Raw genomic sequence first — 26,420 nt, 5'->3', positions numbered from 1 at the left:
TATATAATTGTCATATTTGTGTCTGAGCGTTGGCTGTGTAGTGCAGCGGCATTCGAGAGGTTCAAAGCAATCATCTTTACCAGAGGGGATTACAGCTTTAAAACCAAAGTGAGTGTCCCATTCAGGAAGGGATAAAGCCCAGTGTACTAATCTGATGGAGCGGAGGTAGCTTGTACGAAACCATCCATTAAAGCCACCAGCCATAGTCATATCTGTGGGCTGCTAACTTTCTCTCTGACCCTACAGAGGAGTCTGAACATGTTAGCATTGCACGCCTAGAGCAGAACATGAGCCTGTCATCTGCACAGCCCGTATGCACAGCATGGACGGCATTAGTCATCGAGAGAAGAGAACATTACAGCAAACAGACAATTCACATTCGACTGTTTGACATACGGCGCGTCCACGCAGCCAATAAAGTCATATGCAGCCTAAGGAGCGTGTTATATCATAATCTCTGACTGATGTGATGTTTCTGTACATGTCACAATGTAAAATCAGTGCTGAATCACACAACGTGAAAAAATTCTGACGTTTTATATGGAAAATGCCTAGAAACATCAGGCAAACTGTATAGTCCCATAAATAAATGTAATATATGTGCATATATTACTTTTCATACATGAAATATGTTGTCATATGCAGTAAAAACATATATGAAGACTATTGGATAAATTTCATATATTAACATATATATCTAGCTCATAAAAATATGTATGTTTATGAATGTGTAATACATTTAATACAATACATGTTCATGTACCTGTATATCTTAAACCCTTGATATTATATAAGTAAATATAAAAGATGCTCATGTATTTAAAAAGAGCATGAATACAAAACATAATCCAATAATTTTGGTATATTGTATATATATATATATATACTATACTATATATATATATATAGTTGTAAATAAAACAAAATTGACATTTTTGTATTTAAATTTAAGTTATTTTACTATTTAAACACTACTTTTCTACTTTAACATTTCATGTTTAACTCAATTTAACTGTGAAATTTACTTAAAAAAATGTAATATTATTTTTTTTAGAGCATATACAAGTTTTAGAGCATATACTACTAATTTTACATATGTTATGAACTTTTATCTTTATCTACCCTGAGAATGTATGTATGGAAAAATGATATATTGCATTATAGGTAGCATATATGACAATATCATCTTGATATATGGCAATATATGTCATATATCACATTTCCATATGGATAAATTTGGTGTAGAAACAATTTTCTCTCAGAAATTGCTAGAAAATTTCACAATTACAAAGAAACGGCAAGTAACACATTGCATTAAATGTGATTTTTACAGCTTATTTAATATTGCATTTGAGGTCTGTAAATAATGCTGCAAATCCTTTTCAGACAAATGTATCACTGTTTTGATTCATTTTTAAACACCATGTGTTTGGAAAAGCAGCGCTAGACTTCACACTGTGCTGTCCCTTGGAACAAAATGCATACAGGTAGAAGGTGTGCCCAAAATATTCATTTCCAACTGCTTCAAGCGCCTAAAACTGGATCATTTTGACACTAATCTAAAAATAAAGCAACAATACAACACATTTCTTCCAGCATCCACACATGAACCCTGAACAAAGCGTCTTTCTGTTCAATGTCACTAGCCTCTCTGAGGGAACAGTTCGGTGCCAACACCCCGTTGGAAGATATAAAGCTTTAAACAGACCTGATGACGAAGAAAACACACCCTGGCCTAGATAAACAGTTATGCAATCCGTACTGACCACTTCTCCCCAAAACAGAAGAGCAATGCCAACATTACAAGTCCCAAGGCTCTCCTTGAACATAGATGTCTGTTGGCTCACTGCACATGGAGAGGTGTGACAAACTTTTGGCAGCGTTGACTGATATAGAGAACAGCCAAACCTTTAAATGCAATTATGGTCAGGGTCCGGCTGCCCTTCAATGTGACTTCAGTCACATTTATCATCTATCAACCAGCTCGTCTTACATTTCACCATTGTTTTATGATATAGTATTGCATTAACATAAGAGCAAGTTAACCTAACACCAAGGAGGATAGGGCTATGTAGATTTAAAAAAAGAATGGTTGCCAGAGTTTTGTTGCAAAATTACTGTGACAGCATTACGATATGCCATTTTTGTGAATATATATGTCATTAAATCTTTTAATGCTAATAAACCAACTTATAGGAACCATTAAAATGCAACAAGTTAATGAAAATTGTTTTTTTCATCAACTGTGGTCAATGATAACATGAAGACAAAGCACAACAATAAACGCCTTCATTAAAATCACAGAATGAACAATGCAATAAAATATACTAAATTCAACATAGAACAATTGACTGCACATATCTGATACACAAATAGGATCAAATTAAAATTTTACATAAAATTCATCAAATGTGATTCGTCACACAGGGAATTTTGGGAACGCCCCTTTTCCCACAAATTAAAAAAGGTTTCACATTTTTCTTACTAAAAAAACAAACTAAAATATTTTACCTTAAAGGTATTTTGCTTTGTTATGTATAATTGCATTTATGCATTCATTTTATATTTATATTTAACAAATGCATACTGAACATATTAAATTTTTTCTCCATAAATATAGAATGCATGTTTTTTTCTTTTATATATATATATATATATATGAACTAAACTTACAGTTAACTATTTAAGAGATTTTTTCCTATAGAACAGATTCTCCATTACAATCACTTACATTTTTAAAGTGCTCTCAGCCATTATATGGAAAAATATTTCCCCCCTTAACCTCACTTGTTGTTTGAGTAAACATTATTTTTATAATGAACGTCTTGCAAGTCAAAAAAACAAAAAAACTGGACACTCATTATTTCAATCTGCTCAAAAACTAGGACACATGTATGATTCTTTCAAAAGAAAACGGGTTGTTTGTACCATTGACGCTTGACTTCCACAAAAGCTTGCTAAAATGCTAAAATAAGTAGTTTCGTCTTTGTTCGGTGTATTTTTAATGTTTTGGCGGACGCGTCTCTTAATGAGCGCTGTCCGCGGTGCTGAAACACAACAGGCATGAGCACTACCCGACGCTTTCAATAGCTCAATTACAGCTCTAATATCTCTCCGCAACTTCATCGAACAAAAAACGCAAATTACACTATAAAACAATTAACGAAGTGAACCTGTGGGAGTTGAGCGCCTACAGCTCATGCAAAAAGCTGTGCAAAAAAAAATCAAAACACCTACCTCGCACTCGATGAACCACGTTGGGGATGTTACTTCGCCTTGCCTCCTTCAGCACTGATTTGGGTCACCTAATGCGCGTGCACACGGCTCTGGAGTGAGTGAGTGAGTGAAAAAAAAACCCTCATCCCTCATCAAAGATGGCATCTACTCACCCTCAGGACATTCAAGATGTAGATGAGTTTGTTACTTCATGGGAACATATTTGGAGAAATTTAGCATTTCATCACATGCTCATCAATACATCCTCTGCTGTGAATGGGTGCCATCAGAATGACAGTCAACTAATGCGCGGGTCACCTAATGCGCGTGCACACAGCTCTGGAGTGAGTGAGTGAAAAAAACCCCCTCATCCCTCATCAAAGATGGCGTGCCCCTCTGACGTCATAATGACCCTCAATAGGGCGTGCCCATACAGCCCCTGTGTGAGTGTGTCCCCGCCCTCATCCGTTCTAACGTCATAATGACCCTCAGCACTAGGGCGAGGCTGCCAGAGATTTAGCGCTCATTGATCCCTGCTTTATGTTATATTGGAATGTATATATAGTGGGTTGTTTGGCTCCATCTGATTTATTGTGATTGTGAAACTAAACAGTTCTCTTTTAAAATGTTTGGAAATGACCCTGGGAATCACCTAATAGACTGTGGCCCCAGAGCAGTGGTTCTCAACCCTTTTTTACTCCAAAGCTTCATTGCTCAGGACAATATTAAAAGGCAAACTTTTCAAACAACGATCATCGTTAAATTAAAATAAACAATTGTTATTTAATTAGTTATTTCACACTTCTAGATGTTACAGGAATATGAAGAATTGTTGTTGAGTTGTTGAAAAGCCGAATTACATATTTGTCCATTTTGTTTGAATCTGATGGATATTATCTCATTAATGGATAATATATATATATATGCATGAATAAGGAAGTATGTGTGAAGCGGGGGGTGGGGGGGGGGGGTGGGTTGTATAGGTAAAGGCATATTTCACCCAGATATGAAAAGTAGCTGAAAATGTATTCACCCTCAGGACATTCAAGAATGGGTGCAGTGACGTTTATTTGGACCAAAATAGTTCTTGCCCCTGCATGCGTTGCTAATGTAATATCTACTCGTTATTCTGGTACATCTCTCTTCAATATCTGACGACGTTGTTTTAAGCGGAAGCGAAAAGATGTATCGATTGACCTCAAGAGCCGCTGTTAATCTGTTGACGTTTTCATCTCTAATGTGTTTCCTGCTGTTATTATCCGCACACACATCAGAAGCTAAGAATTCAGAAGACATCAGGTGCAAATGTATCTGTCCACCTTATAAGGAAATTGCTGGGCAGATCTACAATCAAAACGTTTCCTTGAAGGACTGTAATTGCCTTCATGTGGTGGAGCCGATGCCTGTTGAAGGCAAAGATGTGGAGGCATACTGTTTACGCTGTGAATGCAAATATGAAGAAAGGAGCTCTGGAACCATCAAAGGCACCATTATAGCATATCTGTCTATTCTGGGCCTTCTGTTGTTGTATATGGTCTATCTGACATTGTTGGAGCCTATATTGAAGAGAAGGCTGTTTGGCCATTCACAGCTCATTCAGAGTGATGATGATGTTGGGGACCAGCAGCCCTTCGCTAACGCCCATGACGTGCTTTCCCGTTCTCGCTCTCGCTCCAACATGCTAAACAAAGTGGAGCACGCTCAGCAGCGCTGGAAGAGGCAGGTCCAAGAACAGCGCAAGTCTGTCTTCGACCGCCACGTGGTGCTTAGCTAAAAGCCTTCACAGTCTGGACTGTTATCCGTGGGCTCTGGTACTGTGCTAAAGGTGGGGTCTTCTCCATGATGTCTGACCAATCTCATTGGTCTGCCTGAGCAACCCCCAGTGACTCCAGTGTGTTCATTTCTTTTTGATGTGTAGGTTTGTCGTCTTGACCAATGTGTGCGACTAAACCTTGTTTATTATTAGAGTTTGCTTGATACAGACAGTTTGAATTATCATTGTGTTCTTGCATTTTGAAATCATGCACTCTAAAATTAGCAAAAAAAAAAAGTTTACTTCTACTGCCGTCCAGTCACACCGAACTTGATGTGGGGATAGAAGTGCCAACTTCCTCATAAAATTAGTGTGATGCATTTATTCATTAAATCTTTTTATAGAAATTTAAAAATTGCAACTAAACTCAAAATATTAATTTCCAGTCTTATTGTACAGTGTAAAATGACCCACTCTTTTCTCTTCTTACTCATCTCTTTCTTACCTTGCACTTTCCTGTCAACTATTATATGTAAATAAGTGAATGTGTTTTGTCATTGTCCCCAAATGATATGCTGTATGACTAACTTCTCAGTTCTTCTCTTTTTTTGGAGTAGATTTAGATTCATTATGGTGTACAGTTCCTTTTGTTGTTGTTTTTAAGGACAGTATTCATAAGGTACATGCTTTGGTGGTATCAGAATGATATTCTTTGTCATTTACTTTTACTATCTGTATAAATAATAATTGAAATGTTCAGGTACACGATTTAACACAGAGAGCTGTTCTGACCTTTTGATTTATATTACAGTTTTGTGAATATGTGAAAAAAAAAAAAAAAAAAAAAAAAAAAAAGAATGGGTGCAGTGAATGGGTGCTGTCAGAATGACAGTCCAAACACCTAACAAAAACATCACAATAATCCACAAGTAATCCATCAATTAACATCTTGTAAAGTGAAAAGCTGTGTGTTTATAATAAACAAATCTATCATTAAGGCAGTTTAACTTTAAACCATCACTTCTGGCCAAAATACTGGTCTGTAATTCATAATAACGCTTCCTCCAGTGAAAAAGTCCAGCTTCTGTTGCCCTGTCATAGAAATGCACTGGGCTGCTCTCACTTGTAAATGGTGCTTGATCTGTGCATATTTCTCTCTCATATTTCATTTTCCACTGGAAGCAATGATTTGAAGTTAATAAAATCTTAATGATGTATTTTTCATTACAAACATGCAGCTTTTGGATGAACTACTCCATTAATTTATTCACAATGCTCAGAGTAAAATATCAAGTGGAACAGAAGTTGCTGAAGTCCCTTGATGTTCCCCCTGTGTGCTACATTTACAGTGGGTCTTGAAATGGATGCCTTGTTTGTATTTCCAATATCTTTACAAAAGAAGAAAAAATAAAAAAACATCACTTGTTTGTTTCTTGCCCCAGACATCAAGTCTCCCTGATCTTCTAATGGGAGCAAGATCAGATAAAAGTGCTTTAGTTATAGAGACTGACAGATTCAGAAAAGGGGCATGGATCAATAGCTCTTATTTAATTATTTAATGGCTTTTGGACTTCCAAAGGTTCTTGCTTACTGTTCTTTCGGTTTGTATAGAGTGTGTTTCTATGGAAGAGGATGTGTTAGACAGGGCTATTGTGTTTGACTTTGGCAAAGGAGGACCTGAAAGAGAAAGAAACAGTAGGCTAGTAGTACAAAACAATCTGGCAAAGTGCTTCACTACATTAAAACAAATCAAGACAAAAAATCTGGATACTTAATTCAGCAGGACAGATGAAGGTCAAGAATCTTCTGAGATAAAATACTGTCCAGCGAAGAGACAAAGAGCAGTTTGACTGTTTAAACATGCACTGTACAACAACTCACACACACCCTGTTAGACAGCAGAGGAGAAAAGAACTGCTAGAGGGTGCGGATATTGACTCAGCACATACAGTAATGCTAGTTAGTGCAACATCTAACAAACTGGAATCCCTGCTAAATATATTGATTTAAACTTACAAGACTATTACGGCTAAAAAATCCATGTCTTTAGCACCCAAGTCTCGTTTACTGTCTGAAGATGCAGCTGTTATCCAGAATGAAGTTATGTGCTTATTTTGTCTGGCATATTGATGTCTTGATGACATTTAAATTCAGATTAGGCGAATTTGGTTTTTATTATGAGATGTGATTTACATACCATTGCAGCTCCTTTATTCGCACCAGCAGAGCGAGTGCTGATTAATCCTGAATTCTTTGACACAAGTGCACATTTACAGGACCCACACTGTTACCAATTAAAGCTCATTTATTTGAGCCAGATTCCCTTCAGTCTTTCTTGTAAATTAGCACTGCTAGAACCCACCCCCACAACACGTTAGAAAGAGCCCTTATCCTATGTTGCTCATGGTAAAAAAAAGGTGAGAAATCTGTCATTAACCTCATCATTTGCCTACATCTATGATTGCATGCTGAACTGTGAATAAGCAGCAGAAACAATATCTCATCTTTGTGTAGGCTTAATTGCACTGCTGCAGATGCAGATAATTATACAGGAGAAAATTCATTTGAAATGATAAAAAGAGGCACATTTACAGAGAGCCACCTTTCTAAATATCATGTGTGTATCTTACTAATTCACATACGTATGACATCAATCATGTACCATTTAGGGGCAAAAAATATGTAATTTTTAGCTTTTGTACCTTAGAGTACTGCTTCACTGACAGCTTTGTACCATTTTTCTAACAGTGTAGATGTTTCTCTTTAGAGTCACTAGAATGCTGTTTGAGCAACTGGCGTTCAAGGCTGGAATTATAAATATATTTCAGTTTATTTAAAACTAATTGTATCTTAAAAAGACACAAAAAATAAAATTTGGACTTAATGATACTTGTTTCACCTTCTTTTCTTGAATAACCTTCATCTGCTTTTCTACATATTCCTCCCTCCTCATTTGTGGTACACCTTTCTCGTTTCCCCCTCCTCTTCCTTTTTCCTTTGGAGCTAAAGATTAGGAGCTGAGGTCAGTGTATCTGTGAGTGCCACATCATCAAGGCAATTACCTCCAGCACTGGAGCCGATTATCATTTCCTCATCCTTTTAAGGCCTTGCGCTTATTAAATAGTCCTGGTGTATGAGTGAATTATTTCATATCGAAACCAACCTGTCTATTGATTGCCCTGCTTCTGTCTCTAGTGCAGAAGAATTGATATCTTCAGTGTCTTGTCCTTTCTGCAACGGCCACTTGAACTATCATCAGTATGGAATGACAGATAGAGTTCCAGCTGACTCCACTGTGTCTCCTTTCATGTGAATGTGCCGAGTCAGAGCCTGGGAACAACAATGTGCAGGTGTTCTGAATTTCTATTGAGCTTTGAAGAATTTACATTTTCAATGGAGATGAACAGCATTTAAAACTACATTTTAGACATAGAGTTTGCTGTTTAGTTTTTAGAGTCTTGTAAAAGAAACAGTTCATCCAAACAGAAAGATTTGCTTAAAATTTACTTACCTTCAGGCCATCCAAAAAAATTGATGGATTTGTTTCAATTTGGAACGGGTTTGGAGAAATATAGCATTACATCCTTTTCTCACCAATGGATCTTCTACAGTGAATGGGTGCCGTCAGAATGAAAGACCAAACAGCAATCATCTACAAGTAATCCACACCATTCTTGTGAACTGAGAAACTGTGTTTGTAATATACAAATCCATAATTAAGACATTTTATCTCCAAACCATTGCTTCTAAAATATGATTAATCCATATTCAGTATCCAAAATATTTAATCAGAAGAGAAATATGCACAAATCAAACACTGTTTACAAGCGACAAAAGACCAAAACGGCTCTAAACAAATATATATAAAAAAAACCTTTTCACTGGAGGAAGCGTTATTATGATTTATCGACTCATTCTGACGGCACCCATTCACTGCAGAGGATCCATTGGTGAGCAAGTGATGTAATGCTAAATTTCTCCAAATCTGTTCTGATGAAGAAACAAACTCACCTACAACTTTAATGGCCTGAGCAAATTTTAAGCAAATTTCCATTTTTGGGTGAATTATTTCTTTAAACACCACTAAACAGAGTCACATCCTAGTCCAACACCTCTGTGCTGTGCACATTGTTTCATGTACACAATATTTAACTACATTCAAAAATAAAGTTTTCAGTGTTTCTTCCTGATACACATCCGGACAAAATTCTCATGTTAATCTTTAAATACATAGGCAGACCTATTATTCATGTCTTCTTGTCAACTAAAATGTTGTCCCCATTTAAAATTAGGCATTCAATTATACATTGTGTCTGACTGCCCCCTATTGGCCAATGTGATGTTTTAAATCATGCACGTATACATGCACATTTCAATCAGAATGACACAATCACTTACAATGATTAATGTCTTACCTTGAAACATGTGACTGTCATCTCCTTTTCCTGTGTTCAGTGGGGGTTGGTGATTAGAGCCAAAGTCACAGGAGAAGCGTAAAGGAAAAGGGCTTATAGAGCAGGTGGTGCTCTCAGTCAGGGGTTTGTATAGCAGTATCCCAAATGACAGCACACTAAGGTGACCACTGTGCATCTCAATGACTGATTATGAAAGGCTATTTTTATCCACTGTCAAGAAAAGTTTTTTTTTTGTGGTCCTTCTTTATCTATCTTTCATTTTTTTTCTCAAATGACAAAAGATAAAATCGTCAGAAATAAAAGAGACAGTAGTTCTGAATGCAAAGCAGTTATTGCACAGAGACATTTAATTTATTCCTCCCCAGTCGTTCAATCCCATTCAGCTCTGGGATGCTCTTGTTAAAGCGTATGAAGTCCCTTGTCTTTTTGTCAAAGTGTTTCCTTCTCCTTCTCAGTGTGTTGTGAACTGTTGGTAAGATGTTTTCCCCAAAGCTAGAATGCAGAAAACATCAGAAATTTTCAGTGTCTATCGAACATCAGAAATTTTCATTTAACATCAGAAATCTCTCTCTCTCTCTGTTTTATTGTCTTACAGTTTTGGGAACAAAGCTGATGTCAGACTTGTTGGTGCCACTTCTAATCTTGAACTTTGGGTTCTTAACTATGATATTGTCTCTCAGGTCTTTTTTCACAGCTACTGAAACCAATGGTGCTGGTGACCGAGTACGCATCTACAAAAACAGAAGACAACTCATTAAACATCCAAACTACAGCTATAGAAAGAAATGCATTTTTCCCATTCACCTTGTCTTGTGTTTTTAAAGTTGGTTTTTCTTTGTCCTTTCTGTTGAATTTGGCCATGAGCAAACCAATGATTCTCGCATCGCCATAATTTATAGCAATATCCAAGCAATTTTGGTCTGTGAACACATAAGTGCTTAATTGTTTTTGAAATAAATGCAGAAAAATATACAAAAAGTAGACATGGACTACTGTTACAAAAGCTTTATATTCATCAAACAATCCTGAAAAAAATGTATCATGGTTTTCACAAAATTAAGCAGCACAACTGTTTTTAACATTTATGATATTAATAATGTTTCTTTAGCACCAAATCAGCATATTAGATTTCTGAAGGCATATTGTGACACTGAAGACTAGATTAAAGGCTGCTGGAAATTATGTTTTTTTCCTAGCACAGGAATAAATTACATTTAAAAAAAATATTTACATTAAAAAATATACATCATTTAAAATATATTAGAATAGAACAATTTTCACAATATTGCCGTTTTTACTGTATTTTTAATAAAATAATGCATCCTTGGTTAGCATAAGAGACTTATATTCATAAAAATTCTTAATTTACCGACACTAAACTTTTGAAAAAGAATACAATGTAGTAGAAATAGAGGTATTTCAGTATCAAACCCAGCACCTCTCTTGTTTTTTGCCATGACATTGGCTCCAGCTTTGATGAGATACTCTACACAGCTGAATCGACAGCTTTCAATAGCTCTCATGAGTGGAGTTGCTCCATTCATTGCCACTGCATCCACCACGGCTCCAGATTGCACCAGCATGATGGTAATGTCTACATGACCTGCATGGCAAGCATGGTGGAGGGGCGTCCAGTTAAACTGGTCAACTGCATTGACATCAGCCCTACAGAGTCACAGAAACAAAATGTTTTTAAAATTACACAGTCTAATGGTCCTCCAATCACATTAAATCTGTAGTTTTCTTAGTAGCATTACCTCAATGAAATGAGGAATTTAGCTACTTTGTAGTTGCCACAGCTGCACGCTGTCATGAGTGGTGTCTTAAAGAACTGATCTTTGACATCTACAGGCACTTGTTGGGTAAATGCCAGGCTGAGAGATTCTAGATCTCCAGTCTTCACACAGTAATGGATGTTGGTATAGTTCTTTTCAGGCTCATCAATATACCAAGCTGAATCATTCTCAATGGGGTGAACTGGAGGCCGGTCTGGGTTGAAACGGTTGGTGTCAGTGAACGGCTGGTAGTTCTCAATCATGTAGTAAGGCAGTCCACTCTCCTCTCTTATCGAGATCTGCTCAGGTGGCATTATACATATGGGCAATGATGAGGCAGATTTCTTCTGACTCTTCTTTTCCTTGCCACCCTTTCCCTTCTTAGCCGGCTTCGGAGCGTAGGATGAGATGACAAAGGCCTTCTGGAGGTACTTGAGGCCTTTGAAAAAGTCATTTACGTTGATGACACTTTCACGGCTTTTGTCATGTTCCATGATGATCCTTTGTAGGTTCTCATTACTTACAGGAGCTTGATGCGCTTGAAGTGAAGACACAAAATTCTCCACAGAAACGTTTTCAACAGGTTTGTCGAGTCCCTCAGCAGTTTCAAAGGCTTTGCGCAAGGTTGTCTCATGTTCACAGGACCAGTCGTGAAGGGTGAGGGCCCAGAGTTCATTGGGGTTTACGGCATCAGGCGCAGATAGCTTCACATGCATTTTCTCTGCTTTCTTGAGCTCCTTCAGGGCAGCCTTGTGGCCATTGCTTTTGGCGACTTGGCTTGGAAGTTGACCTTCCAGATTCTTTAGTTTGGGATTACATCCTGTTGTAGACCAAAGAGGGTACTGCTATGAATAAAAGTGCAGTCAAATTTACCATTGTTCTGCAAATTTTGTTCAAATTGGTCAAATTACTTGATTTGAAAGTGTGTGAGCAGTGTTTAATATATCTCTACATTATTAATAGACTATGGAGTCTGGACCTTTTTTTGCACAGGAAATCTCATGAAAATTTCTCAAAAATGGCAGCACCTTAAAGCAGCATAATATTTTTAGTATTTTTGCATTCCCATGTACCCCAATAAAAAAAAAGACTGATTACTGTGGTCAGAAGAGAGAAAGATTTTCTGTTGAATTTGCTATCATTACAACATAGCTGTTGTATTAGAAAAATTTACTTAGCAGCAATAACCAGGTAATTAAACTACAGTACAGTTTAATAAATGTATCAATGTAGAAATCATTAAATCTGTATAAATGCACCAACAAAGTCTGTGAAAAGGGCCTATAATGCAAATTTCATAACGCAAAACTGCACGATTTTTAATGACCGCCTTTAATTCAAGTCACAAGTTACATTAACTTTTATAGCACTTTATACAATAGAGATTGTTTCAAAGCAGCTTCTCAGTTTTCAAGACAATAGTATTATCAGTTCAGTTCAATAACTGTGTAAAGTTCATTCATTATGAAACAAGTTCAATTCACTGATCGGACACAGCTCTACTGAAGACAGTAGTGCCTCATTAATCAGTCAGCACTTGTTTTTGGGAAAATGGAAAGACATTAGACCCAGCCTACCTCTCTGGGCCAGGAATCTACAGCACTCATTAAAGCCTCCAGCAGCAGCGAAGTGCAGTGGTGTGTTACCCTTTGTCGAGCTGATACCCAAGTCAGCAGAGCATGCAGAAAGCACCTGTAAAACCTGTATAAAGCAGAGACAGTAATACTCTCCAAAGTCAAACAAAGGCGAATTTTGTGCTATTCAGAATGCCATGGCATAACCTCAAGGAAACCTCCTTCTGCAGCAAAGTGGGCAGCACATCGCCCTTCTTGATCAAGCAAGTCAGGATTCCCTCCTTTTTGCAAAATGGCTCTGACAAGCTTCACAGCACCAGCCTTAGACGCCTCCATGAGAGCAGAGCATCGTGTCACCTTTGGAGAGCCAAAACATAACAAATATACTGATTCAACTCCATCAAAATCCACAATTTCATGCTGACCTATTAAGCAGACTGTATCATATTTGATACGGAAATTTCTAAGGACTCCAAATTATCAAAGTTTTGCTAAAACTACATGCCTTTTGTCATCAGATCAATAGTTATTACTTTATTAGCAATTAAAAGGCCCAATTCTAAAATCTTGAAATCTTTAATGACGTAAATGTAAGAATAACCTTATATTGTTATCAATATTTCAAAATCATGTTAAAATGTGTGTATTAAATATTATCCATTAGGCTTTTGGGGAACATTTATTTTTCATCTCTCAATCATCATAGTACTGTATTTTGCTCCCCACAATAAAATCGACAGTGATTTGATCATAATGCGAAACATTTAAATATCATCTTACTAAGACAAATTATTAACAGAGAGAGAGTGACAAGTAATATTTATATTATGTAAGTAGCCTGTGACACTGTTATAAAGATCTCATTTATCTACATTACAAGCTATGAAGCTATCAGAATTTTTAGCCATATAAATAATACTTTAAAATTGCTCAGTTTGGACCTCTAAATAAAGTTTAGTTTTTTTGTCTTAATATGAGCTCCATATTATCACTATATCATACTATATGAGCTGTAAAATAATTTTAATATTACATCTTTGTATAAAAAAAGATCTTTGAATCATCTATGCATACAATTTTTGATTCTTGTTGGGTCAAACATATAAGGCAACATTAATCTGAGCTATGATTTGAGGATTTCAAACCTGATTTACTGCATTTGGATCAGCTCCGTTCTCCAATATGTTTATGCACAGATCTTCACAGTCCTTTGCATTCTCACAGGCAAACACAAACAGTGGCTTCCCCAAGTTAGAAACATTGTTGACATTTGCATTGCAGCTGAGCGCCATCTGCAGGCAGAGAGCATGCTCTTTAGCTGGAGAGATGCAGTAGAACAGCACCCCTACAAATGAAGAGTATGATTAGTAAAAGCAATAGATATAATCAAGGAAATGACAATAAATACTTTTAGATACTTTGAGAGGTAAATAAATTATAGAGTATATAAGATGTTGTTCTTACCTTTTCCCTCTTCATCTGTGAGATTCACATTTGCATGATTTGTGATCAAAAGATACACAATATTGAAGTAGCCCAACTGAGCAGCCAGCATCAATGATGTGCGGCCCTCCTTGTCCTGTACGTCAGGATGGGCTCCCAGTGACAGAAGGAACCGTACCAAGTCTTCATCACGGTCCAAAGAGGCCTGGTACAAGGCACCGAGTCCCTGTTTGGGTTCAGTCAGATTTAGGAGACTGGATACACCCACGTCGACCATCTTATTTATCTGTGGCTTGTTCTTCTCTCGTACATATTGCAGGAGTTTATAGATCTGGAGGACCTCCAGGTTGCCTTCTGCCACCCAGCTCACCACACTTTCTGAAATCTCCTCCATTCTCTTATTCGTGTTTACCTAGTCTTCAGAACTAATAAATCATATTAAAAACATGGCAGTGGGCCAACTGAAAGCCTGTCAGATTATGTGTATATTCAAATATTAAAACAACAAACGCATTTTAGAACTTAGTACAAAAACGTAACGGACAGCAGCTTCGGCTACACTCGGTAAAAATCGGAAATCGTCGTGCACTTTCGGCAACACTCGGTAAAAGCCGTTAGACGTCGTGTCCTTGTTTACGCTCTGAAAGATAAACGTTCTCCCGTTCCTGTGCGGAACAGTGTAACGCAATGACCTTTCGCTTCAAGTCCATAGTTCAGGATTTCGTTCTGCAGGGAGAATATGGGAGACAAAAAGATACTCAGCATTGGTTTGGTGTGTCTGGATATCATAAATGTTGTGGATAAATACCCGGAAGAAGATACTGATACCAGGTAAGAAATTCTGATAATATTGTATAATTGCTAATCATTTCATGCACTTTTTGCGTTTGCTTTCCGAATGCATAATCAGTCTGACCATAAAGAGCATCCTGCTATACACTGTAGTTAATGTGGCATCACAGGTGTTATGTTATAACGTACAACTGGTTGGTAGGTGTTTGTCTCAGAGATGGCAGAGGGGAGGAAATGCATCAAACACGTGCACAGTTTTGTCTCTGCTTGGGGCCCCGTGTGCATTTATGGGGTCTTTGGCTCCTGGACCAGTAGCTGAGTAAGTGTTTTCTACCTACTATTATGCAACAACATTTTCAGAGAATTATGTACATTTTATATATACATGCATGATTATTAGGAGTTCCTTATTTTCAGCAATGCTGTGTATTTGATCAAAACACAACAAAAACAGTCATATTTTAATAGAACATTTTTTCTCTACCATTATGTATTATTCCATGTTATTGTAATTTATGGCAAAGCTGAATTTTCAGCATCATTACTCCAGTCTTCAGTGTCACATGATCCTTCAAAATTCATTCAAACATGCTGATTTGACATTTATAATCAATGTTGAAAACATTGTTGTTTAATATATTTTTGTCAAAACCATAATTTTTTCAGGATTCTTTGAATCTTGCATTTATTGAAAAATAAATCTTTTGTAACATTATAAACATTTTTACTGTAACTTTTGATCAATTTAATGCATATTTGCATATTAATCATATTTGAAAAGAATCTTACTTTTCCCAGACTTTTGAATGGTAGTGCATCACAGTTTCCCCAAAATGTAATGTAGCTCAACTGTTTTCAACATTGATGATAATAATAAATGTCCTGAGCATCAAATCATCATATTAGAATGATTTCTGAAGGATCATGTGACACTGACACTGTACACTGGATGCATTTTCATCTTTTCTTACTCCTGCAGCTTATATCTGCAGAAATACACTTTCCTGTCCCTCACACAACTTTAGTTTATATACACTGCACACTTACATTCTGTATGCATATACTTTTCCTTGCTAATTTGTTCTTCTAGCTTCATCTTGAATGACTTTCAAATGTACAAGATTGACATCTCTCTTCTTCTGGAGCATGCTGAATGCTCCTTTCCAGCTTCTGTAGTAATCAGCAGTGTGACGACAGGAAGCCGTACAATTCTGCATATGAACAGGTTTGTGTGTACTGTAAGTTCTATGAAGCTCTTTCCTCACAGGATGGCTGTCGCAGCAGATCACACCAAAACAACAACTGAAAATATACTAACTGCTCAAAGTGGCAATGCTTTTTTCCTTTAAAGGGTGCTCTAAAGGTGCATGGTTCAAAGTTCAGTGTGACACGCTTTGTGAGCCTGTTATGTTTCCTGCCCAAATCACTCAGTAGTGCATATGGTTCACTGCAATACCTCTCTGTTTGCTGCACTAGTTTCATCGTGGGGGATTTTGCACGGCGTGGGGTGGACATATCTGGTGTGGCTTGGCAGCCGTGGGGTGAGACCCCGTGTGCATGTTGTGTGGTGTGTCCCACCAATGGCTCTCGCACTGTCGTGCTCTCAGACACGTAAGAGTAGCATCCAAAGTCACAATAATCTTAACATAGCCAAAGTTAGATGGGTACCTGGTAAATTACCATTTGCCATTCTCAAACATAATCTGAGAAAGTCTTTCTGCAATGGCACTGCTGTAATTGACAATAATTTAGTCTTAAAGTAGCTGCCATTAACAAATCATGACAATTGGACATTGCATGCATTAATTTGAGTGCTTATTTTGGGGGGAATTTGTTATTTTCAGTTCATTTATGTTTTACAATTAAATGTCTGTTTTATACAAGATTATTTTATTGAATCGTTTTAAACAACACACAACAGCACACAATGTCAAAGCTTAGATAACTTATTCCACGGCTCTCTGAAATGCGTGATTCTGACAGATCAATTGCTACATTCTATGGCCAAATATTGTATATGTAATATGTATATAATAACCACTAAACTATATAAATGAATTATGAAGCTCACATCATTTTGTAAATTTATTTGGTAAGCAGCCGTGTAATAAGTGGCATAATGTCCAGTCAGCCATTCAGTCAGCTTGTTTCTAAAAAATAAAAAAGGTAATTGTGACTTATCTCACAGTTTTGCCTTTTTTCCTCAGAATTGAAAAATATAAAGATCTCTAAGGCACATAATATACGCATTCTGATTGGTCAGATCGCCTGTCAATCAAGCTCTTTGCGAACGGTCAATTGGCTTTTTATTAATTTATTAATTCTGTGGGAAATAAACAACAATTGCGATTCTGAGGAAAAAAAGTCTGAATGGCGATTAGAATCAGAATTTGTGAGTCTGAAAAAAAAGTATATTGTCCACATCTAATCTTTTCTCAGAATTATTAGTTTATATCTAAAATTTTGAGTTTTTTTTTCTTATATTTGTATTTTTCTTCTTAGACTTGTGAAGATAAAAATCTGAATTGTGAGATAAAAAGTCACAATTAATTTTTTTTATCTTTCATCCTGTGAAAGTCATAAAGTCCTGATCACTCGGTTAAGGTTTATTTTTGTGTTTATGACTGGCTGAATGTACATTGTCCTCACATTCAATTGCTTTGTTTGTAGCAAACTAATATATAAAACAACACTTATTTTCACCTAGGCCTTGAATAATATTTCTAGTCTCTAAAACCTGTTTTGAGAACTGTTTCCTTCTTTGCTGAGAAGCAGACTTTAGTTTATAATCACAATTATCTTGTAATCACAGTCCAAAGCTGACTATTTGTCTGTACTGATGACTGTTATCAAATGCTTTACTGCATACAAACTGACAGGCATCCGGTCTAAGGCAATAATCCAGGGTTTTTCCACTATACAGACCTTTCACTGATTCAGTTTGTGACTGTAAACAGTTTTTAAAATATGATTACAGCAGATCATGTCAAAATAATGCATAGTGACCTATCATGTACACAAAGTACAATCATTATTTACCGATCGTTCTTTTAACACTGATTGTTGGAGTCAAAAATACAAGAGAACTTTCATCAGCTATTCTCTCTGTTTAATCAGAAACTTGCCAGATGTTTCTGTAGAAGATTTTTCAAAGGTGGACCTGAGCCAGTACAAGTGGATCCACTGGGAGGTGAGAGTGTCCGCCAAATATCTTTCACTTGCTTCATAGTAAGACTTCACACTGAAATCACTATTTAGTTCATTCTGATCTGTGTTTAATAGCTTTATTCCAGAGAATAAAGTAGAGAACTAAAGCTGATTGTTTTATGAATGCATTGTCAGGGCCGTAATGCTGACGAACAAGTGAAGATGATTGAGAGGGTGAGAGAGTATAACAGCAAACAGGAAGAGAAGAAGAGAATCACCATCTCTGTGGAAATTGAGAAGACAAGGGAACCCCTTTATCAGCTTTTCCCTCTTGGTGATTTGGTATGATTTTACATTTCAAACAAACGTCACATGAATAAAACAAATTATGTCAACATGGATAAACCACATAGTCTGCCAACTTGGACTGTCATTTTGAACATTTATTTAAAATATTTTATTTAACATGTATATATTATAATGTATATATACTACCGTAACTAAAGTTTGGGGTCAGCATGATTATTTTATTATTATGATTATTTAAGGAAGCATTAAATTGATCAGAAGTGGCAGTAAAGACATTTATAATTTTATAAAAGATTTCAATTTAAAAAAAATTTTAAATTCAGCTTTGTGATCACAGGAAAAATTACATTTAAAAAACTAGAATGGAAAACATTTATTTTAAATTGTAATAATATTGCTCGATATTATATAAATAATTAATATATATGTATTATATAAATTATATATTTAAATAAGACAATTTTAAATATTTTAAAATGTAAAAATATATGATGTATTAGTAGGTCCATACACAATCTGGATTCCACAAATATTCTTTTTGCTTTGATTTTGAATTTTTTTTCAATAAACAGAGTTGAGAATACTGAACTGGGAGCTGAAATATTAATATATAATAAATACCCATTCAACAAAATATTTAATAAATGAACATGCAAGAAGCATAAGATTTAAAGGAGCAGTGCATTTAAATTCTGTGTTTGCCGATTATATATGCAGGTCAGCTGATAAGCTTTGATACATGTTTATACACTGCACAGCCTGTTTATCTGTGGCTGCTTTCACTCAGGTCTTTGTTAGTAAGGATGTGGCCCAGCACTTTGGGTTTACCTCAGCCGCTGCTGCATTGAAGAGTTTCTATGGTCGTTTGAGAAAGGGGTGAGTCAGTGGTGTAAAACGTCTTAGGTTACTTGTGTAACCCTAGTTCCTCGAGGGAACGAGACGCTGCGTCAACGACGCTTTGGGGAACGCCAATAGCGTAACCGGCTCTGAATACCAATCAAATCTGTCCAGAAATGGGAAGGGATGTCACGGGCGAGGTGACGTAATGACCAGCTGGTACAAAAGCACGTGCGGTGAAACCGGCATCAGCTTATAGAATGAAGCAAGCGCTGGCAGGGATGCCGGAAGTGTGGCTCCGTGACGCAGCGTCTCGTTCCCTCGAGGAACTAGGGTTACACAAGTAACCTAAGACGTTCCTCTTCAGGAACTCGAGCTGCGTCAACGACGCTTTGGGGAACGAGATACCAACGGCTCCAGACTTCCGCACCCCTGCCCTGTGTGTCCAAAAGAGGCGCACAGCTAGGGCAAGAGAACGGAAGAGACTGGAGTGGCTCACATGTCCAGGCCAAGGATCTGACTAAGGTCAGAGGCGTGGACCAACCCGCAGCGTTGCAGATGTCCTGAATAGGAACAACTGCGAGAAAGGCCTTGGAGGCCGCCACACTCCTAGTGGAATGAGCCCTGACTCCCATCGGCGAGGGGAGGTCAGAAGACTCATAAGCCATGTGAATGGCATCCACAATCCACCGACTGAGGGTCTGCTTGGAAGCAGGCAGACCCCTCTTAGAAGGACCGTAGCACACTAGCAACTGGTCCGTCCTTCTCCACATGGCAGCTCTGTGGACGTGCTCGCACCTGGTCAGGCTCCCGAAAGGGAGGAGGACTAAGCCTCAGTGCACCACGGAGGAAACATGTAACTAGGGGTTGTGCGCCCACTGTCAATCCAGCAAGAGGGGTGTGGTAAGCAGAAATTGCCGCCACATAGACCTTCAAGGTGGAGTGGGCTAACCCTGCGGAGAGTCGAGCCTGCAGGAACTCCAGCACTGTACCTACTGGGCAGTTAACTGGGTCGAGCTGGCGATCTCCGCACCATGAAGTGAAGAGTCTCCACTTCAGGGCATACAGTTTCCTCGTAGAGGGAGCTCTGGATTGGAGAATGGTCTCAACAACCTCGGTTGAGAGACCAGAGGCTATCAGCTGTGCCCCCTCAGGGGCCACACCCACAGCTTCTATAACTCCAGGCAGGGGTGCACAAGGGTGCCTCCTGCCTGTGAGAGGAGATCCCTCCTGACTGGAATCTCCCAGGGAGAGCCGTCAAGGAGGAAAATCAGGTCCGAGAACCATACTCGGCCCGGCCAGAACGGGGCTACCAATAGCTGCCGGTGTCCGTCCCGGCGCACTCTCTCCAGAACTCCGGGGAGCAGAGCAATCGGGGGAAAGGCATAAAGACGAAGCCTCGGCCACGTCTGTACCACAGCATCCAGCCCCTCGGAGCTGGATGACGTAGAGAGTACCAGAGGGGACATTGCGCTGCCCGAGTAGCGAAGAGGTCCACCTGGGCCTGGCCAAACACTCTCTAGATCTGCTTCCCCACCTCGGTGTGAAGCATTCCCGGATAACAGCCCCTGCCTCGACAGGGTGTCGGCTCCCCATGAGGTACTAACTCAGATGCTCAGAAGGGAGCGGCATGCTCAAGGTGACCCTCTAAGTTGAGGGGAGCAATGCTAGCTCTACCAAGGCAGATCTCTGGAGAGCGGAGCACTTAACTCTCTGCATGAGAGGGAGCTCAAGACACTCAGAAGGGAGCGGCATGCTCAAAGGTGACCCTCAAAGTTGAGGGGAGCAATGCCAGCTCGACCAACCAGGAGAGCTAGGCCTCATAGCCCACACAAGGATCTGGTGTGCCAGCCTGTACAGGGGGCGCGAACCGCAGACCTCCTTGGTGGTTGCTATAAGAGACCACCGATGTGTTGTCGCTTGCGAACTAACACATGGCAACCTCTTAGGTCTAGGAGAAGTACTGAAATACGGCCAGCATCTCGAGCCTGTTGATGTGCCAGGCGAGATGATGACCCCTCCACCGACCGTGGGCAGGGTGGCCACTCATGACCGCTCCCCAACCGGTGAGGGATGCGTCCGTCGCTAGCATACGCGGCGACAAGGAGCTTCCAACACCAGGCCCTGGGACAAGAACCAAGGTTGTCTCCACATGTCCAAGGCACGTAGGCACCGCCGCGTGACCTTGATCATGCGAAGCGGGTTTCCCCTCGGGGAGAACCCCTTGGTCTTGAGTCACCACTGTAGGGGTCTCATGTACAGCAGGCCAAAAGGTATCCCGTTGGACGCAGCTGCCACCAGACCCAGCAGTATCTAAACCGCTTGACAGTGAGTGACTGGCCTTCTTTCACCCTCCTGACTTTCGTGAGGATTGACTCGATCCGAGCAGGAGACATACGTGCCTGCACCGTGGTCAAATCCCCACCACCCCCAGATAAGTGGTTCTCTGTAATGGAGAACGCACACTTTCCTTGGGGTTCAGTCTTAACCCCAACACTTTTAAGTGAGCGAGAACAACACCTCAATGTTGAGCCGCCCTCCGCTCTGATAGAGCAAGAATCAACCAAAGGCCGATGTAATTGAGTATGCGGGCGCCCCGTAGCTAACGTGGCGCCCACACACTCGTAAAAGTGTGGGGTGAGAGTGCTAGGCCGAAGGGAAGTACCCGATATTGGTAAGCTTTTGCCCCCAAAAGCAAACCTCAGGAACTTCCTGTGAGTGGGAAGGACGGAGACATGGAAGTATGCGTCTTTTAGATCTACGTGTCAAACCAGTCCTCGGACTTGATCTGAGATACTTACCTGCTATCAGACCAGTCCTCGGACTTGATCTGAGTACTTACCTGAGCATCTTGAACTTCAGTCTTGCAGACTGAGCGGTTCAATTGATGCAGATCTAAAAAAGGGACGCAAACCTCCATCCTCCTTGGAACTATGAAGTACCGGCTGTAGTACCCGGACTCTCTTCGGAAGGAAGACCCACCTCGATGGTATCTTTCCTTAAGAGTATCTACCTCTTGTTCCATTACCAGAGCCTGCTCGGGGCCCACAACGTGGAATTCACCCCATTGAATTGAGGCGGACGAGAATCAAACTGGATTCTGTAGCCTCTCTCTACAGTGCGCAGGACCCATCGAGACACATTTGGCAGTAGTATCCACGCTGCAAAATAGTCTACTAAGGGAACCAGTCTCTCGAGACTGGCCTCTGGTGTAACCCGGAGCGGCTAGTTCGGTGCCCTGAAGCGGAACCCCGGCAGGGAACGGCCGAACTAGCTGCTCCAGAGACCCCCGAAGGGGTGGCGAGCATCTCAGCTCCGCTACGATACCGGGCGGAAGAGACTGAGATATGCGCTCGCTGGAGACCGCTGCGCCCTGAAGCACCATAGGTGGCAGGGTTGGCAGAACGATCTCCTGAGGGCGCTGGGGGGAGTGACGATCGCCGTGCGATCGTCGCTCTACCGCAGCGGGGGCTACCCTCATAAGCCCTGATCCCACTCACATCAGGGCTTCTTGGCCGAAGACGTCTTCGCCTGCTTGGCTGGGAGGTCTTTGACCGCGCACCCTTCTTACCGCCCCAATCCGCTCCTGCGGGGGCACGCTTGCCTATACGAGGAGCCAGCACGCGGCAGGGGCTGCTCTCGCCCAGCAGCCCCATGAGCTAGAGAGCGGCGAGGGAGAAACCGCTGGAACTCCGCCACCTGCCTCCTGAACCAAAAAAGGCCAGGCGGCAAAGTGGGGCGTCCAGAAGGAAGGCCCTGTCACGATTGCTTACCATAAATCCGACAGGGTCCACCAAAGATGCCTCTCCGCCGCCACCAGGGCTGCCATAGATCGCCTTGACGGTCTCCCTGGCGGCGCGGAGAGACAAATCAACGGTTTTGCGGAGCACACAGATGTGCTCCGCATTAATCCCCCGCCCTCATCCAACTCCTTGAGCAGGTCAGCCTGGCATGCCACCATGATGTGCAAACATAAGCCAGACCGACCTGCTGACGCGTACCCTTTGCCTTCAGAGACGACGCAGCGTCAGGGGACAGATAGCTCGCAAGCGTCTGTTCCACCCGCGGCATCGCTCTGTAACCGCGCTCACTCGTCCCCATGACACTACCGAAATAACAGAATGAGGGGACGAAGAGGCGGGCCGAAATATTTTCCCTACAACCTCGACACCTCAGTGTGGAGGTCGGGGAAAAAAAGGGCAGGCTCAGATGTGGAGGTGAGTCTGAAACCGCAGAGAACGCAGTATAACCCTCTCTGCGGTTCGACAAAACACTCCACAGGCTCCTCATATGGGACGACAGAGTGGGTGCAACATGCTCGACGCCTCCCATGTCAACCTCCTCGGAGGAAGACGCGAGAAGCGCCGATGCTGCTGCCCGAGGGGAAGAAACCGCCACGCGTGCTTCCGGACTCGGGGAGCGGTCGCGGGATCCGGCAGGTGCGGATGGAGAAAGAGCTCGCTCGTCTCCGATCCCTCTGCCAGATCCCGTTGCGAACCCCACGAACGCCGTCTCCGCTCCGCCTTAGCGGAAGCGGGTCAGTGCCGCGGGGAACGCTAGTGAAAGAGCCCTCTCCGGAGAAAAGAGCCTTTCGGGAGCGAAGCACACGCAGAGGAAAACCCTCGCAGTGCGGACAATCAGCCCCCTCGAGGGCTGCCTCCGCATGCCTCGCTCCCAAGCAAAGCACACACAGACTGTGTGTATCCTCCGTACACAAACAGCGTTTTGCACGGAGGAACACACAGCCCGTATTGCGCCTCACTCCTCTCCCCACTTCGCTTTGACATGTTTTACAAACAGACAGACAACGGTAAATAGGACTCACCAGTCACAGAGCGCTTCGCTGAATGACAAAAAGCTGATGCCGGTTTCACCGCACGTGCTTTTGTACCAGCTGGTCATTACGTCACCTCGCCCGTGACATCCCTTCCCATTTCTGGACAGATTTGATTGGTATTCAGAGCCGGTTACGCTATTGGCGTTCCCCAAAGCGTCGTTGACGCAGCTCGAGTTCCTGAAGAGGAACCTCCACTAGATGTCATTAGTGATCCAAAAATTCTAAACCATGTCTATTCATAATCACTGCTTAAATGTGTGTTTTTTTTTAGATATTAGCTGTTCCATGTGTTTAGATGAGTTTGCTTGTGTCTCTAGAGCTACCCTCATTTGTGCCTGGGCGGAAAAGGGAGCGGATGCCATGGGTCCCGATGGTGTAATCATCCATTCAGATGCATTCCCGCCTGAGAAGCTTGTAGACACACTTGGAGCAGGAGATACGTTCAATGCTTCTGTGATCTATTCCCTTTCAAACGGTAAGGATGTAGGTCTGATTCTGAAACGCAAAGAAGTAAGGGTTTATTGTAAGTTGTGGATATAAATCAAGCCGGTTCCTCTCTCTTTTCTGCAGGGGGCAGCCTACAGGATGCTCTCACATTTGGCTGCCAGATTGCAGGCAAAAAATGCGGCGTCCACGGATATGATGGAATTTTACACTGAACATGGAAGAGAGGTGCACAGCTGGAATGTAGTACAGACATGAAGCATGCTGATAAACTTAACTAGCATTGTAAGCCAGTAGTCATTGTCAAGGCATGATGAGGTACTGAATAATGTTGCTTCACATAGAAAAGACTAATGTACATGCAAAGGATAAGTCTAAATAATGATGGTATAGCCTACTGATGTTCTTTTGTATTAGAATTAATAAATTAATTGAAACACTTGCAACTCTTCACTTCCGCATAAAAAAAAATAAAAAAAAGTAAAATTGTGATATTAGAAAGAATATTTTAGGATTTTTTTTTGTACACTACCAGTCAAATATTTATAATAATATTTTTTATAAATATTTTTGAAAAAAGTCTTTAATTGTTGCATTTATTTGATCACAAATAATACAGTAAAAATATTAATACTTAAGACATATTAAAATTTAAAATAACTATTTTCTTTTTTAATATACTTTAAAGTGTAATTAATTTATTCCTGTGATGGCAAAACTGAATTTTCACATGATCCTTTAGAAATCATTCTAATCTGCTGATTTGCTGCTCTAGAAACATTTTTTTATTATTATCAGTGTTGAATACAGTGATACACTTTCTTTCAAAAGTTTGAGGTAAGAAATTAATACTGTTATTTATAAAGGATGCATTAAGTTGATCAAAAGTGACAGTGAAAACATTCTTAATGCTACTAATCATTTCTATTTCAAATAAATGCAGAATTTTATTCACTTTTTATTTACCAAAGTATTAAACAGCAAAAATGGTTTTAACTAGGGATGCTCCGATCGATCGGCCGGAGATCGTATCGGCCGATATTCACATTTTATGACTCGATCGGTACTCAAGGGCTGTTTCTCAATATGCGTTCTTCAGTGATCTTGCGTCCTTGTGTTCTCGTTCTACGTCATCATTAACCGCCGAAGTTCAGTTCCAATTCTCAAGAACGCAAGTATAGAGGATGCATGAAAGTGCCCGGATATGTTCTTGAAATTGAGGATGCATCGAGTGCAAATTAAAGGAATATTAAAATTCACTGTATAAGGAATAATTTCTTTGATTATTTATATAACATTATTACATATGTTATATAAAGCTTGAAGCATCAGAATCGGCATCGGTATCGGCCGATCACCATGACAAGAAATCGGTACTCGGTATCGGCTGCAAAAATCCTGATCGGAGCATCCCTAGTTTCAACATTGATAAATAAAAACAACTATTATTAAGAGCACCAAATGAATATTTCACAAAATTGCTTTTTTTTTTACTGTGCATTTGATCAAATAAATGCAGCTCTGATGAACATAAGAGACTTTTTACAAACACATTAGTCTAAACTTCTAACCTAAACCTGTATTGAAGAAAAAACATTGTGAGCATACTATCCAACAGAGTTTTGATAATACTTATGAGTTATGAGGAGGAGTTCAGGGATATTGTTCCCTGATTGATACTGAAGTGTTGGCAAGCTTCTCTGCAGTAGTAGGGAGCACAGGCCTGTGTGTTTGCACTGTATGCAGAGAAAAAGAGACAGAGGAAGACAGCTGAATATAAGTGAACAAAGATGAAAGACAAACAGGATACGTGACATTTTCCCACCCAATCCCATTTAGACACAGCTGGCCAGCACTACATGGATTCTTTTACCACAC

General features: G+C 40.1%; 4 protein-coding genes across 7 annotated transcripts in view; 2 read left to right on the top strand and 2 right to left on the bottom strand.

Annotated features, from left to right (window-relative positions):
• The window catches only part of snap25b (synaptosome associated protein 25b), a 38,602-nt gene extending 35,031 nt beyond the window's left edge, over positions 1-3,571 (bottom strand). Inside the window, exon 1 of one of the 2 annotated variants that reach the window (XM_079385383.1) lies at positions 3,238-3,571. The gene's annotated coding sequence lies outside the window, so the exon portion shown is untranslated. The remainder of the gene's footprint in view (positions 1-3,237) is intronic. The other variant, XM_079385384.1, reaches the window with a different exon arrangement.
• Positions 3,572-4,299: 728 nt separating this feature from the next.
• LOC306850090 (transmembrane protein 9B-like) lies at positions 4,300-5,631 on the top strand. The gene has a single exon (XM_079385530.1). The coding sequence runs from the start codon at positions 4,400-4,402 to the stop codon at positions 4,988-4,990; it is 591 nt and encodes a 196-aa protein (XP_079241656.1). The 5' UTR covers positions 4,300-4,399; the 3' UTR covers positions 4,991-5,631.
• Positions 5,632-9,698: 4,067 nt separating this feature from the next.
• Positions 9,699-14,679, bottom strand: ankef1b (ankyrin repeat and EF-hand domain containing 1b). Its single transcript, XM_079386638.1, has 9 exons — positions 14,198-14,679; positions 13,879-14,078; positions 12,941-13,090; positions 12,737-12,860; positions 11,142-11,979; positions 10,823-11,049; positions 10,189-10,304; positions 9,978-10,115; positions 9,699-9,876 (listed from the first exon to the last, which is right to left on the bottom strand). Exons 1-9 carry the CDS (start codon positions 14,568-14,570, stop codon positions 9,814-9,816), a joined length of 2,229 nt encoding a protein of 742 aa, XP_079242764.1. The 5' UTR covers positions 14,571-14,679; the 3' UTR covers positions 9,699-9,813.
• A 113-nt stretch (positions 14,680-14,792) lies between these two features.
• khk (ketohexokinase) lies at positions 14,793-25,004 on the top strand. Of its 3 annotated transcripts, XM_079386478.1 has the most exons (9): positions 14,793-15,007; positions 15,171-15,287; positions 16,059-16,193; positions 16,445-16,579; positions 18,086-18,158; positions 18,311-18,457; positions 19,212-19,300; positions 24,416-24,573; positions 24,669-24,983. In XM_079386478.1, the coding sequence occupies exons 1-9, from the start codon at positions 14,916-14,918 to the stop codon at positions 24,755-24,757; spliced, it is 1,035 nt and encodes a 344-aa protein (XP_079242604.1). In that variant the 5' UTR covers positions 14,793-14,915; the 3' UTR covers positions 24,758-24,983. The 3 variants fall into 3 exon arrangements, with proteins under 3 accessions (XP_079242604.1, XP_079242605.1, XP_079242606.1); XM_079386479.1 differs by lacking the exon at positions 16,059-16,193 and having other exon boundaries at positions 24,669-25,004; XM_079386480.1 differs by lacking the exon at positions 16,445-16,579 and having other exon boundaries at positions 24,669-25,004.
• Positions 25,005-26,420: the final 1,416 nt, after the last annotated feature.

Source organism: Barbus barbus, assembly GCF_936440315.1.
Source record: "Barbus barbus genome assembly, chromosome: 30".
In the NCBI taxonomy this organism is placed as follows: domain Eukaryota; kingdom Metazoa; phylum Chordata; class Actinopteri; order Cypriniformes; family Cyprinidae; genus Barbus; species Barbus barbus.
The sequence above is the reverse complement of the archived record's forward strand: the minus strand, read 5'-3'. Positions and strand labels throughout refer to the sequence as shown.